The 17,142-nt window shown below is 41.3% G+C and overlaps 1 protein-coding gene across 5 annotated transcripts; it reads right to left on the bottom strand.

Annotated features, from left to right (window-relative positions):
* Window positions 1–1,760: 1,760 nt before the first annotated feature.
* LYSMD3 (LysM domain containing 3) lies at window positions 1,761–10,293 on the bottom strand. Of its 5 annotated transcripts, none has more exons than XM_035099808.3 (3): window positions 9,968–10,157; window positions 8,327–8,611; window positions 1,761–5,470 (listed from the first exon to the last, which is right to left on the bottom strand). In XM_035099808.3, exons 2-3 carry the CDS (start codon window positions 8,594–8,596, stop codon window positions 4,895–4,897), a joined length of 846 nt encoding a protein of 281 aa, XP_034955699.1. In that variant the 5' UTR covers window positions 8,597–8,611; window positions 9,968–10,157; the 3' UTR covers window positions 1,761–4,894. The 5 variants fall into 5 exon arrangements, with proteins under 5 accessions (XP_034955699.1, XP_034955700.1, XP_034955701.1 ...); XM_035099809.3 differs by having other exon boundaries at window positions 4,751–5,470; window positions 10,035–10,293; XM_035099810.2 differs by having other exon boundaries at window positions 4,751–5,470; window positions 9,186–10,137.
* Window positions 10,294–17,142: the final 6,849 nt, after the last annotated feature.

The raw sequence follows: 17,142 nt of genomic DNA, 5'->3' as shown, positions 1-17,142 counted from the left end.
TTGGTACATAATACTATGCTGATTATTATTTTCACCATTTGACAAGAATTTTTCAGATGCCTCAGTTCAAATTATCACCACAAAAATGATTTAGCTGCGGTACACTAACCAGTCTTGGTAATGTGTAGACAGTTCAAGTGTAGGTAGTTTAGAAATCATACTGCATGCTGCCTTGCAAGTTTTATCTAAAAAGTGACACAGAATTTTAATAAATCTATCTAGTTAGGTCTATAAATTCCCCTTTTATGTTTAGAACTCTTCTACACTTGGCTGTGCTTGGTATTCCACTTTACCCAGCACTTTACCCCCAAAAAATTTTCAGAAGTGGCACATCTGCAACTTTCTTTTCCTGCAGTTTTGCATTCCCTCCGGTCATTTCATTTGAATTCACATGTGAAACTGATTGCTTAGAGCACTGATCTAAGATGGGTTGCAAAAGTACCACTACCGCCACCATACAAATATATGGGTTTTTTAAATAATAATAATAATAATAATAATGAGCCACTAAATTTATGCTTGGGTTAAAGGTGGATCCTGGGTCAGAAAAAGTTGAACCTAGTGACATAGAAGTGTCTTTTTTTAAGGGCCTGTATTACAGTTGCCTAGGTCACCTAAGATATAGTTCTTCGCTAGGTAAAGCAGTCTATCCAGTTGTATGGATCCTGCTATAATGCTCTTGTCTCTTTTTGCTGCCCACATCCACAGAACCAGCCAGTCATATAGAAAAAACGGTATTTGTGTGACTACTTGCAGCAGAATATGAATGGGGATGACCGTATTCCAATAAGTACCCTATTGAAAGCAACATTCCACAGTTTCCCCATTCTAATCCAGGAGGATGATAAACTCAAGAGATGCTACACCCAAAACCACATTCAAAACAGTCTGAACCCAGCCACGCATCCAAGGGGTAAATGCTCCCCCCCCCCCCGCATGCATATACAGTGCTGGGCTGCATAGTGATAGTGATACTTTTTTCTCAGTTTCTTTTAAAGACAATGAAATTCACAGCTTTCCCATGGGGAACTGATGAATTTCATGAAGTACATCTCAGACATTTCCATGCATGATTAAGGATGGTAAGGGAGCTTTAAAATACAAAACCAGATGGCTAAGCACCCCGTTCTTATAAATTCATTAAAAGAAAAAGTGGAATAACACATGCAGAAACCAACTGCATTGGTGTTGGTTCCATAAGCAAGTCAGAATAAAACAGCAACCACATCCAGGGATGAATACTAGTAATTCAGAATAATGCTTCATGAATCTGATAACATTAACTATGTAGTCCACAAAAGCTTCTGCTATAATAAATTTTTAAGCATTTAGAATCCCATAGGACTTTGGAATCATTCACACATCATCACAATCTACAATTAATGGTTGACTGTGAACACATCAATCTTGGCTGCTCCAAAAAACAAACTCTGATCCTTGGCCTTACACCCAAAGCAAGGATAGTGGTTCGTTTCACTTCAAACAAACTACAATTTGTTCTTGGCTTACCAATTGTGGTTTGTTTGGTGTGAAACAAACTATGATCCCCACTTGAGCATAACACTAAGAGAATGTTTTAGCATGGCATGTGAGCTGGGCCAATGATGCTTTCCCTGTAACTGATGAACGTGCCTATGCCTCAGAGATTTTGTTCAAATTTTAAACCTTGTATCTTCTCTACAGATAACATACTCTGTTTTGGGGACTCCATAGCACAGTTTTTAAAAAAGGGCTATCACATTACAACCAAACTTTAAAAATAAGTTGTAAAAATAAGTTGCTTTTATTGAAAAACAAAGAGTCTATATAATATAGATTTCTGCTGCCATCATTTCACACATGTGAATATTTTACAACTATATATTGTCAAGCAACACCTTTACTTGTTTGGCTATAAACCATAACAAAGAGGGGGAAAGACATTCAGAGTTGAACCACAGATTTGGCTCTTAATTTCCCTGCAGCCAACATAAAAATTTCCTTGTCCAACATCAAAAAGCACACAAATTCACTTGATGCAACAAACATTTCCCTGCAACTAAACTCAAGACAGATATTTTTCAGAAGGATCTATATATATAGGATGCTGATCACTACCAGTTTCCAGAACACACAGAAACCCTGTTCCAAGGTTTCTCCAAGGATGGAGTGGCCATCCAGAAAAGCCAAGGGCACAGCACTAAAACTTAATTCCATGAAAGCAATTATACATGAAGCCAACATAATTAACTCCAAATAGTGAGTTTTCTTATGGCCTGTCTTAATATATGTATACAACCTAAAAATTCAAAAGGAATTAATAGTTAACATTAGGGCTGGGTGATATATTGATATATCATCCAAAACCAGCTGGAAGTCAATATCATGATATCTGTTTCATAGTTTTTGACCTGGTAATATATTGTGAATCATGATATATATGTGTGTGCTATGCAAAAATTATGTGGGGAAAACCGTGAAGCCAGCCAATACCTCTGCACAGCTCCATCCTCATTTTAGACATTGTGATATATCGCTATATCACAATGTTTAGCGGGTGATATATTGTGATGTTGAAAACCAGATATTGCCCAGCTCTCCTTAACATCAGTCCAAAAAGCTTTCTCATACTCAAAAAACTTTCTGAGATTTAGATACTGCCTGAATCATAATCAGCTCATTATCAAGTTCTCTAGCAAGTGTATATAAAGCAGTAACTTGCTTTTGAGAATTTAATAGTGAGCCGTAAGTTATAGTGACTAGATGTGAAGATGTCTGTCGGCATTCTATTATGGCAGTTTAAACTTGTATTCTAGCCTGAGCAGAAGGCCAGTCCACTCGTGCATGGACATATGCAGCAGGAATACCAACCAGCAGGACCAATACTTTCTTTATATATTGGTCCTGCCTGTTGGAATTCCTGCTGCATATGTCCATGCACAAGTGGACTGGCCTTGTGTTCAGACTGGAGTTGGAGACTGAGACTACAAAGTTCTACACCATATACATGATGTACACTTTAGCATCATGTCATGTAAATACACTAACACGACAATCTGAACCATGTCTACTCAGAAGTAAGTCCTAATGAATTCTGTGGTGCTTCCTGACAGGAAAAGGTGGGGAGCTTCAGATTGCAGCTGAAATCCTGTTCTAGAAGACACATCTAAAAGCATGCAGAAGCAAGCTTATGCATTGCACAGGCTAGCAGCATACTTCTTACTGTTAAAAAAAGGGGGAAAACATTTATGTATAAATAAGGGGCATATTAAATTAGGATTATGGGAATGTGTGTTTCACTAATTTTCAATTACTGTAGTCCCAACTAGCAGGTTTTTTTAAAATACTTGGCCATTTTTTTCTACTGCATGAGTTCTCTGTGGAACTTTTAAACTAGAATACTAGAATATATTTCTTCAGAATAACCAAGAACTGCTTAAGAAAAAACTTGGCTTCTATTTTTCGCAACAACTTGTGTTAGCTTGCTTCTCTGCCTTTTAGGATTATTAATTATTAGCAAAACTCCAAGTTTGCAGGTTAATATGACATGAGAAGGCATAGTGGTTTAATGGTTTAGTACGCTTTTGCATAAGAACATAAAGATTACATTTTTGCCGTAACACCAAAGTTATGATTGTATATTTTTTATTGTTGTGCAGCTGTGGGTGATGTTTTTTTTAATTCAATAAAGTTTTTTTAAAAAAATATTTCCTTTTTGCTAGAGGAAAACAATTTAGGGGGCAGTTAGCTGACTCTATGTAGTCAAATGCATTAACCGTTTTATTCAACGAAGTTCTACTCAGAGCAAATCCACTTTAATTAATGTAATGCAATTTCCATCAATTTCAAAGGGTCTACTTGGAGTATTATTAACACTGGATACAGCCCTGTTTAATGCAATAAAAATCAGTTTGACATGTGAGTCACATGTTTGTATGAGTAATCCCTCATCTTACACAGGGGTTCACTTCCAAGGGTTAGGCATATATGCAAACATCACATATAGTCAAAATCCTGGAGCCACCTTGCAGGTGAGGGGGAAAGAGTCCCAGAGCTAGTGCAAGGCTTAAAACCTTTTTTTTTCACGCCAGGTAACTGTTCCCTGCAAAAAGTGTCCACTGGGGCTCCAATGCCTTTTCATTTAAAGGGTAGGGGAGAAGACATTGCCATTTGTCTGCACCAAATTACATATACATTTGCACCTTTGGAACTCTTCAATAGTAACAGCACTTAGGGGGGTCGCTTGGGAGCAGAAAGACTACAAGTAGGGAATGGTTTAAGAATATCCTTCCTTGCTCAACACCTTTTGCCCTCCCAAAACTGTTATTAAAAGTAGTAACAGTATCAATACACTGTTACAGATGTTTGCATGCCAAGTGCAGTTTAGTCTCATGGCTCATTGGTCTTTTCTCATGAAAAAGTACTGTAAATATCATAGTCCATGTAGTGTATGTTAGATCAACAACAGAGCATTGTACTTGTTCTGCATATCTGATAAGCTAAAATTGTTTTAAACCCCTACCTTCATGATTTCTATTATATTCCATGCTAGAAGAGAATGGTTTATCTTTTATAATACAGGAAGCTAACTTACTTCCAGACTAAAGAAAACCATTTCATTGTTTGCTGGCTGCACTGAAGCTCCTTTCACTTAGTGGGAGTTTGCCAGCTTAGATCCACATATTTTGGCAGATCCAGACAATTGGTATTCAATCAACAATCTCACACTGAACTTGGCAACAACTTTTCCATTGAAAGGTGACATCTTCCATACCCTCTGCAAGAGTTTTTATTAAATGCCGCCACAAAGATAGCTAATTTCCAACTCCACACAGGACCTGTTGTTCTTTTTTCTTTGCAGAACACATTGAACGATTGCCCAAGACTTTAGCATGCTAAACAAACATTTCAGTTATCATGAAATAGGGTGATTTATTCCATTTTCTAGTGGTTTGGGCTGAGATGGTGCTGTAACTGAAGTATATTCTGCTGTAGAATGGTGGCTGACATCCACTTTAGCTAAAACCTCATAGTATAAAAGATAAAAAACAGGAGTTATTATTACCACCACTACCATTATCACTACTGCTGTTGACCATCTTATTCCCCAATCTGCTCCATAATGAGGATCTTTCCGCTTGATGGATTTACCGTCCGGTTCAAAGTTTAACTGTTGGGTTGATAAGGCAGAAACAACTTCATGAAGATTCTCTCTCTTTGTAGCATTACACTTCACTATTTGTTCTATATCACGGTCTACTTCTTTCAAAAAGTTACCAACAGTCTCTGTGGAGAATGGCTCGGCAGCTTGTGATGCATCTGGGGATTCTGTAGAGTACAAAGTAGAAGCAGATCTTGAAGCTTGCCTGCTTTTTGGAAAGCTGTGTGTCTCAGTCAATACACTGAACTTCTTCACTGGAATTTTAATAGTTCGCAGTGCAAAGAAGTCCTGATCTGTAATAAGATTGTTCACCCTTTTGATATCTGCTACCTGAAACACAATAGTTAACAAAGGAAAGAATTAGCATTTTTGAAAAGGCTACTCTTGAGTGACCAGCATTCATTTTCCAAGTCCTAACTGTTGAACTTTTTAAAAATAAATTGGCATAAAAAGCCTGGCTACATATTATTGCAATTGAAACAGCCAGTTATGATTGTGGGTAGGAAAAGGCTATGGGAGTCTAAAGGATCTAATCTCAACAGGTCAAAGAAAAAGAAAAAAGAGTGGGGCTGGAAGCACTGGCTCACCTTGCCTTTCCTATCTCCCCAGGATGGTAAGACGAGCCCCTGTGAATCAAATGACTTAGAATGGGCTTCTTACCTCCAACTATATTGTTGTATTGTTTGTTATGGTTCTTCTGCTTAAACTGTTTAATCAGGAAAGAAGCAGAGGAAATTTGTTATGAAAGCATCAACTACTCAACTGAAAAAGAAAATGATAGCCTAGATAGCAGCAGGAGTTGGGGTTACCTAGGGCCAACCATGACTCCTTTCTCCAGGCAGAGCTATTCTGGGGTTCTTTCTCCTTTTTGAAGGGCAGGGAAAGTCATGGAGTGAGTCAGTGCTTCAAGAAACTCCTGATAGGGAGGACTATTCATTTTCTATATGTGCAGTCATAACATGTAATCCAATATTTCAAAGGCAAATATTTCAATATTTCAATATTTCAAAGGCAATATTTCAAAGGCAAAACCAGATATTGTGAAAGTCACAGGTGTTCCACATACACCCAGTCTTATTTAAATGCACTTGTTTTGACCCGTTAACACCACACATATAAAGTAAAAGTTCCTAAAGGTGATCCTTGTGTCACATGTGCACCTAGTAAGCACTTTACCCAAAGCCTGTTACAGCTGTTGTGGCCTAAGAAAAAATTAATTTAGTTCTCTTAGTTATTATCTTCAGAATCCATTTTTTTATAACCAGCATTTTTGTTCTATGAAACTGATTAAATAACTAGCTGTAAAGCACTGTTTCTACTATTCTATGCATCTAAACCAGGCATCCCCAAACTGCGGCCCTCCAGATGTTTTGGCCTACAACTCCCATGATCCCTAGCTAACAGGACCAATGGTCGGGGAAGATGGGAATTGCAGTCCAAAACACCTGGAGGGCCGAAGTTTGGGGATGCCTGATCTAAACCAATTACCACCCATACCACTCACTTTGACTCCCAACAACTGGCAAGATGCTGGGATCTGGAAAACCTAAGTTAGCTGCATTCAAGTTCCTTTTCTTTAAACATGTACTCCCCATCTGCCATGACATATTACAAACAGTCTTTTGAAAATGCCTTTCAATTAAAAAACAAATAGTTTTCCATATGGTATAAGGGGTTGTTCAGAACTTCTTAGGAACATAAAAGTAGCAGCTGATGGGATACTATATAAATTTCAGCTACTATAATGTTAGTCACTTGATTAAAGCTATGGGACCACATTTCTCCGAAACAGGCAATTGTGTTGCCCTTCTTGCAACTTACCCTATTATAAGAAAGGGGAGAGGTTTTCAGAAATGTAAGGGTAAAGGGGACCCCTGACCATTAGGTCCAGTCGTGACCGACTCTGGGGTTGCGGCACTCATCTTGCGTTATTGGCCGAGGGAGCCGGCGGACAGCTTCCAGATCATGTGGCCAGCATGACAAAGCGCTTCTGGCGAATCAGAGCAGCACACGGAAGCGCCATTTACCTTCCCGGTTGGAGTGGTACCTATTTATCTACTTGCACTTTGACATGCTTTTGAACTGCTAGGTTGGCAGGAGCTGCGACCGAGCAACAGGAGCTCACCCCGTCGCGGGGATCTGAACCGCTGACCTTCTGATCAGCAAGCCTAGGCTCTGTGGTTTAACCCACAGTGCCACCCACCTCCCTAATTAGCACCACTAATTTGTGTTAGTGCAATATCTTAACTAACAAGTTCCAAATTATGCACTGTAAATAGCTGCAGCCCAATAGTCTTTAAGGCTGCAATCCTAAATCCATTTACTGTACCAGGCAGCAAGGTCAAAGGGAATTACCTCCAAGCCTTTTCTGGGGATAACAGAGTTTAGACAAAGCAAGGACCTGTGTTCAAACCTTTCCCTGCTCCTACCCACTGCTTGTCTTACCCCCATTTAAAACAGCAGGACTTGCTGCTTTTCCTTCCCCATTATCCCCACCAGAAGATATGTTTTTACACTTAAAGGAATGAATATAGTTGTAATCTCAGGGGCTCTTCTAACATGTAATTTGGGTCTAGTGGACTAGTTCATGAGAACTAAACATTATCCAAAAATCATTTTGGAAACATAATTATTGTGTGCTGACACACATACCAGTTTATTTAGGTCTGCAACCATTTGGTTGTCGTAGATCCAAATGATGATTCATTTGAATATGCATGCACATCCACGCATGGGTATACTGATACCAAGTTATCACGTCACTGCACATAAGAGCAGAAACTTTCAACCTGCTATCACCAACAAGTTCTGGAACCTTCTGTGGCAGCACCATAATATATTCCTATTCAGTGAGGCAAACACCATCAAGGGTTACATTCCACTAAGTCTTAGTTTAAAATTAATAGACCTAAGTTAGTAATGGCCATTCATTTTAATGGGTCTACTCTGAGTAAAAGTTAAATACAATTCCAAAACCTATGCAAGACTCTTGTAGTTGCTTCACAGCACACTTCAGTGTGGCACAAATCTATCAAATCAAGCTGTACAATGCATCTGGGGTTGTGTCAAACAATCCTTCAAGTTTTTTCTATTGCAAATAAGTTAATATTTTTGTATAAGAATTTAAAAGCTTTCTGCATTCACATGTCACAAAATTCCACTGGAAAAAGTTGCATACAGACTTACTGAACAACAATACTGGAGAGCTATTGCATTTAGTGTGTCTCCTTCCTTTATGTCCTTGGTTATAAATACAATATCATCAATCCTTTCTCTTGATGTACTTCTTCGGACTTTCTCCCTTCCCCTGGGTCGCAGTTCATACAGCTCTGTATCATCTTCTAGCACATCACTGTCGGAACTGATACCATTCCCAAATGTATACAAATGATTATCCACTGTAGGCTGCACTACAGCAGGGAGCTGGAAACTGAAATTCTGTTTTTTTGCTGTCATTCTGTCAAAAGGAATCTAACATAAGAAAAAGAAAAATAGGACAACTAGTCAAACAGAGCATCCCAGCTTAAGTACTAATTTATACAGAACACCTATGAGCAATAGGACAAAAAATCCACCTCCCTGCTACCAACCCACACATATTACTAAAAAAACACCCACCAAACCATTTGGCATGCACAGATTCTCCAGGTTAATAATTGAAAACAAAACAAATAGAAATGGACACTAGAGAGACAACAGTGCTTGCAGGGATGGAGAGGGAAGAACAGAGAATGAAGACTATCGCTGAACCTGCATATTTGGAAGTTAGAAAACTATCTAGTAATCTATATGAGGAGCAAAGTATTTCAGTAGGAGGTGATCCTGTTTCTGATTTACAGTGTATACAAGAACCACCTGCCCACCGCAGAAACACACTTTCCCAGCTCCTAACCAACCCCCATCAACATTATCTGGACATTATCTTTATAGGGATCCCTACATCAAGATTGCCTATTGGGCAGAGGAGTGGGGTTTGGACCTGTAAGAACTGGGTTCCAGGTCCATCTCGGTCGCAGACATTTCCCACCAATAAAGCGAAGAATACCTATGGCAGCCAAGTTTGCCTCTGACAGCCTTCTGCGTCTTTTTAACAGTAACTATGGCAGTAAAGTCACGTTGGAGGGAAAGAGGCACCTGCTGAGTGATGGTCCGGAAACTACACATCCTAAACACCCAGGCAGCTGAGCCCAGAAAGGGAAGCTGACAAAACCTAAAAGCGGAGCACTCAGGAGGGCAGGACTTTTGACCACGCCTTGGCAAGATAAACAGGAGGACCCTTAAAACCCAGAAGGCCTAGTTCGCCTCCCATTCCGAAGTGAAATAATAACACGTGTTGTCATCAAAAGCGCCTTCCCCCACAGAAGTGAGCGAAGCGAAGTTTCCCAAGGAGCCCCCACCCACCCCGACCAGAGCATCACATGATGAAGGGCATCAGAGGAGTCTGCTGGGCCAGGCCAGGGTGGCCCGTCTAGTGCGGCCCCCGGCGGTCAACCGTAAAGCAGCATCCGAGGGGCCCTAACTGCGCTGCCCACCCCCACCGGCGGCTCTTTCATCGGCCCAGCTGGGCTTCCGCCGACCCCACCCCACCCCCACCCCACTCTCTCGGGAGCAGCAAACTCTCCTAACCGTCCAAGGGGGCAGGAGGCAAAAAGAGAAGCCGACAGAGCGGGCCCCTTTCCTGAGACGGCAGCTCTGGGCCCCGCAGCGGCCCGCCTTCCACCCTACCTGCCTCCCTCAGGAAGGGGGCTCCTCTTTGTGGAGGGAGGCAGCCCGCGAAAGAGCCTCCTCCGCCGGCCAGACGGTGACAGACTTATCGCCGCCCCTCACCCTGGCGGCGGCACCTGTCCCTCCCGACCCGGTCTCGGCAATGGCCGCCTCCGAGGAGCCGCTGCACCTTATTTCCGCGCTGACAGGCCAGGCCCCGGCCGAGGCAGCAGAGCGGCGCCGGCGCCACGTCCGCAAATTAGCGCCACCCCCTTTTCTTTTCTTTTTCCAGGGAGCCCGCGAAGGCCCGACGGAGGGAGCTGCGGGGAGTGTGCGCAGGCGCAAAGGCGGCTCGCTCCAACAGCGGAGAGGGAGGTTGTTGCGCTCGGGGGTTTGGAGGGGTTTTTTTCTCCTCCGCCTCCGGCTTCATGAACTGCGGAGCGTTGTGCGAGGCGGGGGGGAGTTTAGGGGGGGTTAGTGGCTGCGTATTGCCCAGCGTTTCGGCAGGCAGGCAGGATCCTCCCCGTTTCCAGGCAGGGAAGGAGGGCAGGGAGCCTCCGGACCGCGCGTGGCAAAAGTCCGTGTAGGAGTCACAACTTGTTAGTTGAACTCTCGGATCTAGTCCTAACCATTCTCTATAAACGAGTGGGTTGGAATGGTTTTCGGGGGTGGGGGATAGAACTCTGCCCTGCAGCTGTTTTGGGACTACAATTCCCATCATCCCTGACCACTGATCCTGTTAGTTAGGGATGATGGGAGTTGTTTGCGCTGCAGTAGAGTTAACGACGAAAGTCCGGGGTTGAGACGTCCTGTCCTGACTTGAACTGTTGAACCCTGAAGCACGACTGCAAGGTGGGAAACCTCATGCACACTTCTGCTTGTCCCTTGCTAAGGAAACCAAGGCCTGAGTGGGTTTGCCTTTGGCTGACTCTCTTCCTAGGGAAAATCTGCTCTAGTTTAGAGCATATGCACACTTACCTTTGTGCCCCACGCTTCCCAGGCACAGGACCGCTGCTTTTCTTTTTGCCGTGACGCTTTCCCTGCAATAACTGGCTATTTAAAGCTGTAGTGTGTTCTGAAAAATGTACCCCAAAATGTGTTGCCTTTTAAGAAGGACAGACGCGGGTCGGAAGCTCCAAAATTTGCACTAAGTTCAGCTCCGCTGGGAAAATGACAGACCACACGATGCTGTCAGGAAAAACAAACTGATCCTTTTATTACAGAAAAGAAAGAACTACAGCTGTAGGGACCCTGCCTCAAAGAATGTAGGAAGGACCCCGGGAAATGGTGAACCTCCCTCTTATACCCTACTGAAAATCCCTTTACTGGGAGGGAGGGGAAGGACAAGGAGGATGGGTGGTGATGGGATTAACTGGGTGCAGAGACGACTATTTCTTCATATGGTGAGATGTCAATCGCTCTCCTCCCGTTGTTGATGGGTTTCCCTTTGTTTGATCAGTCTAGATGGGAGTTGAGGTGGGGCCGTTCCTAGCGATTGGGGTCCATCCGGCAGGTGTTTTCCCCCAGGTCATGCAAGGATGATCCCTGGGATTATGTAAAAGGTGACACTTCTGGAGGTTTGAATAAACTGTCCCAGTTAATCCATCTTTGTCCATGTGTGTCTTTTGAATCAGGATGGCGATGGGGCAAGGTTCAGGTGGGCTGGGGTCATGCACAGGTTATGCAGCATTTCCTTTTACAGGAGACATATCTAATACAGAGAATTCTATGCAAAAGGTAGTAGTCCTGATATAAAGGTTCTGAGACATAAACAGCAATTCTAATACAGAGAGATCCTAGCATACGTCATGAATAAGACAGCAATTCTAATACAGAGGCAGCGGATAGATTTCATAATAAGAGGACATATAATAAAGGCAGGGTTCATGGTAAGAGAACATATAATAGGCTGTATTATTAACTTGAGTAGAAAAGTGTCACTTTGGATTTGGGCGGCTTTCTCTCCTCCTCCTTCTGGAAACATTGTTTTGTTCTGGGCGGAGGGGAGGTGGAGAGGGGAAATGTGTGAGTTTGTGGCATAGTTGGGAGATGTTTGCATATGCTGATCCTTAGGGCAGGGTTGCATCCGAGAGGGAGGGGTCTCTGGAGTGGAGCAGAGGCGAAGAAGGTGGTGTTGCGAGGGATTCTGGGTAACTGCAGCTGTCTGATTCAGTCACCCCTCTCTGTTCATTAGTAATGGTGTCCTGCAACCCACCCACCCCAATATGATTTTATAACAAGTGCAACAAGCAGCAATTCAGGTTTTCTGCACATTGCATGCTCCAATTCAGCATTGGGTTTTTGCAGGGAAAACTCTGGTGCAAAGAAAAAGAAAGAGAAAGCCCTTTAAAGCTCAATGTCAGACAAGAAGAGGGTGTCAGGAATAAATCACATGGAGTAAGTGAAATTAACACTGTTACAAGAAACACAGCCAGCTTAGAAGCACCAGGCCTAATGAGCACAGCAACTCTTCTCAGTAGGTCTATGAGGCAGTTGTGGAGGCTAAAGGTCCCCGCTTTCCCACAGCTGCCTAAATCTCCCCATGGTACTTCCCAAGCAGTCTAATACTGTGTTGATGCTCCTCCTTCTTCATACCTGAATACTGAATCCGTGCTGGAGTAGCATACCTGAGACAAGGAAGAAGGTTAGGTCAGGAAGAAGGACAGTCAACTCTACAAAACCTGGAGGTTCCTCTCTCTCCTTTTTTCTATGTAGACACATCAGCCTTCAGTGTAATCTGAGTTGCATTTCATCACTTCCAACATCTTATTGGTTTGTTCTTAAGCCTTTTCTCTTCATTTTCTCTTGCAGAGAAGTGATTGCTGTCCCATAAAAAGCAATTCAGCTATCCAGGATTTTAGTGCATCTGACTGGGGTGTACCATGTCTACCAAAACATTAAAAAGCAAGAGCAAAAAAGCAGGATTTTTTTTCATCTTTAGAACTTGGATCTTACTTCATACAAAAAAATTGTTGGGGTTTTTTGTTTGCAAACATTTTAAATATTATTCATTTTATTTATATGCCACTTTTGCACCAAAAAAAACACAAAACATGCTCAGAGGTTTACAACAAAGAAAACTACATTTCAAACAAACATAATAACATAGCAAAACAGTAGCATAATAACAATTTCATAATGGCATAGCAAAACTATAGCAAATACTGTACAAATAACATACAAAAAGCCACATTTTGATTCTCTCTCTCTCTATATATATATATGTATGTATACAACTACTTAAACAATATGCAGCATCCAATAGCAAAAATAATCAGGGAGTTTCACAGTTTCAAACCTTAATCCTAAAAACACGCCTCCCATGATGCTGCTCAAAGTCCCTAAACTCATACCGTTTATCTTATTGTAACTGGTATTTAAGACTGTTCTGCAGTAAAGCTTTGAAGCACATTCTTATGGTAGAAGAAGAGGAGTTTGGATTTTATATCCTGCTTCATCACTACCCTAAGGAGTCTCAAAGTGGCTAACAATCTCCTTTTCCCTTCCTCCCCCACAACAAACACTCTGTGAGGTCAGTGAGGCTGAGAGACTTCAGAGAAGTGAGACTAGCCCAAGGTCACCCAGCAGCTGCATGTGGAGGAGTGGAGACACGAACCTGGTTCACCAGATTACAAGTCCGCTGCTCTTAACCACTACACCACACTGGCTCTCACCACACTGGTGGATTGAATTCATTTCCGCACAAGGTCCAGATCAGGGATTCCTCTTAACAACAGACACTGTGTACATTGATCATTCTAAGCTAATAATCTGAATGTTAGTTAATATATGCTTATACATTGATTAATACTCATTTAGTAACTATGATTTACTTGTAGGAATTAATAATCTGCCTGCCTTCCCCAAAGAAAAGCATGAGGAGAAAAGCTTGGCTGATTTGCCTGTTAATGGAGGAATTGAAATGATCTTTCTAAACAGAACAGTTCATTTTCCTTGTGATGTCTGTAGATGGCAGAAAAGCTTAGTGGCTAAAGAGAAATGTCAACTGTTAACGTTATCCACCTATTGACAAGGCACATTTGAAACTTTTTTTAAAAAAGTATTTTTGTGTTATTTTAAGAACTTAAAACCTGCCTTTTTTTCACCAAGTGAACTCAAGGTTAATTTCAGAATACAACCAGAATAACATAAACATCTTTGAATTGCAAACAACATGGCATAAATCAACCACAAAGTGACAGCTAGAGAAACTTTCAGCCAAATCCCTTTTTGGACATGGCCATGAAAAAAAGTGGAATTGTCAACAGCAAAGAAACTGAGAACTCAGCCCTCATGCATTGTTTTTGAAAAACTGCTTTTTAACACCAGTCACATCAACAGAAGTTTGTAGACTCTCCTCAGCAATTCCTATGACAAAGCTGGGTGTTTATCGTGCCACAGATCACTGCTGATGTATCTTTAGTAGAACATTACTTTTAAAATATTGGGTGGTATAGCAAGGGAAGTTCAGGTTAAGGGAATCCCAGCATTTCTTTCCTCTAGACAGATGCTACAGACACTATTGGATAAAATAAGCATTGCTAGAGCAGAGCACTTCCTCAAGGAAAACAAAATAAGGGGGATTTGCTGTGACCCTGCTACACTCCTTTCTGTAACCATTTGTACCTAATGACATTTTCCCATCACCATACAAAAGGGTATATTTTCAACTTGATGAACAGGACAGTAGCTGCACAACCTATGAATACTAATGTGAATACAGCCTTTCTCCTTCCCTATGTAAATTACTTCACTTATCCTAACAGTGCATATTAAGTGAGTTAACAGGGTCAGTATTAATCATTGCGTGACACCTGTATGTGCAACTGTAGGAACTCAGTTTCCTTGCCCTTCACTACTTGCCTGGGTTTGAAATCAGAATTTGCAAATGAGGGACGTATTCGACAATCCTACTAGTATCTTCAAGGAAGAAAGGAGTTAAATAAGTGGAAAAGGCAGGAGACTGTTGCTTTGCAAAAGCAATTTTAAGCGAAAAAATACAGCTCAATCATATGAGCAGCTAATCTAGAGCTCATTCAGATGACCAAGCTCTCCTAGGGTAGCTTGGTCAACATAATTTTACCACGTGTTGAAGTGAATTTTGTCACCTAGCAGTTGCCAATATACAAGAACTAGTGCTAATTACTTTGGCCACCTCATGAGAAGAGAAGAATCCTTGGAAAAGACCCTGATGTTGGGAAAGATTGATGGCACTAGGAGAAGGGGACGACAGAGGACAAGATGGTTGGACAGTGTTCTCGAAGCTACGAACATGAGTTTGACCAAACTGCGGGAGGCAGTGCAAGACAGGAGTGCCTGGCGTGCTATGGTCCATGGGGTCACGAAGAGTCGGACACGACTAAACGACTAAACAACAACAAAGTGCTAATTATTATTACCTGCATTATTGTAGCTGTTGCTGCTCATAAAACATTGTTGTTATGCATGTTGTTCTACAAACCTTAGGTAGACAGGCAAGAAACAGCTATGAAAAACAGTATTTATATCAGATGTACTATTTGATCTGTTTTTAGGGTTTTGTGGTGGTTCTGTATTGGCTTTCTGGAGTTGGGGTTGGAAAGATACCCTGCCCAAAAGTAATATAGGCCTAATTTGAGCAAACCACAATCCTCGTTTGGACACAATCCTATAAATCAAGGATTGTGGTTTGTTGCATCTGCTCTCGAGGAAGCAGGAATAAAACTGGATCAAGCTGTCCATAGAATTATAGAGTTGGAAGGACCATGAGGGTCACCCCTACAATGCAGGAATCTCAGCTATGCTTACTATGACATTCAAACACAGTCAATATATGTAGCCTTAGAAATCAATTGTTTTATTTTAAATGTTTTGAAAGCCCTTCTCAAAAAAGTTCAGAGGTGCATAGTTCAACAGTATGTGCAGGGGTTGGAGGAGCCTTCTAAAATAAGCAAAATGTTTTTAAAAGCTTTCCTTTTGCATTTTAAGTCAGATTTGCTCCACCCCCATTCTTTTGCCTCTTTTGTGTCTGCATTGGACTCCTCCTTTTTAGAAGACTGGCAGAATGCTTTAGAAATCCATAGGTTTCCTTTCATGGAGTATCAGGAATGTTAATGCCAACATCTTATGGCTCTTCATAAGCCATAATGTAGCTCATCCTGCAAGAAACTAAAAGAGTTTGCAAGGTACAAATATGTTTAACGTGACCAAACGGATTGAATGGGGAGAAAAAAGAAGCCAGTCTTTTTGGGTTTCATTAGTTTTGTCCCAGCTCCCGAATAATAAATCCTTAAAAGCTTCAATATTGATTCAATGAAATGAATGGCTGGATCATTCTGGAGAGGCCCTAGCAAGTGGACAAATGCTTCCATGGTTACCCCGCACTATGCAGTGTGGTTGCTGAGCATTGTTCGTTTCCTCCTCCTGCTATTGAAAAAAAATAACAAACCACAGGGAAGCGCCACACATGGTGCGTATAAAGAGGGAGCAACTTAAAAGATCAAGATCATTGTAGGCAGTCTGACGTGGATTTTAGATAGTGCTGCTTGTCCTAATTTTACTTTGTGTACACAAAGAAAGTACCTCGAGACATATGTTGCTCCTGGCCAAATTAAAGCTTTTTTTTTTCATTTGCTTCAAGTAATTCCCCCCTCCACCTTTTTAGCAAAGTTTTACTAATGACTACTTCAAACTTTATTTTTTCTCATAACCAAAGCATTTCCAGCTCTTGAAAAGTTTGCCTTTAATATTTTTACATATTTTGTAAGAAAAACCACTTTAATCTGTATCATTTTATAACAACAACAACAACAACAACAACAACAACAACTTATTTATACTTCACCCATCTGGCTGGGTTTCCCCAGCCACTCTGGGCGGCTTCCAACAGAACATTAAAATACAATACATTAAAATAAAATACAAAATGAAAAATCCAGCAGAAAATGAACAAAATATTGAAGCAGAGACAAAAAGGTAGTAGCATTTCAGACTTTTCGTATAATTTACAGTGTTAATCTGATTAGGTCTTGTGGCAGTGGCATGGGAGGAATTATAATCGGACTGCATTTCAGTCCGTGCACTCATAATATGCATTTGTCTCAATAAAAATCCCATGAGATGCAATCACGTTGCTTGGTGGAGTAAGGTGTATTGATCTGCTAGAACAACCTACTGTATTTGTTAAGGGAGCTATGAAGAAAAAAGCATATGGGGAAACCCAGCATATGTGTAGGATCACTGAAGCAACAAGAAATGTCAAGGAAACATGACATGTTGCTAGCTAATACAAATGGTGTGGTAATGTACTTATTGATATG

Source organism: Zootoca vivipara, chromosome 10 (genome assembly GCF_965207765.1).
Source record: "Zootoca vivipara chromosome 10, rZooViv2.hap1.1, whole genome shotgun sequence".
NCBI classification, from domain to species: Eukaryota; Metazoa; Chordata; class Lepidosauria; order Squamata; family Lacertidae; genus Zootoca; species Zootoca vivipara.
The sequence above is the reverse complement of the archived record's forward strand: the minus strand, read 5'-3'. Positions and strand labels throughout refer to the sequence as shown.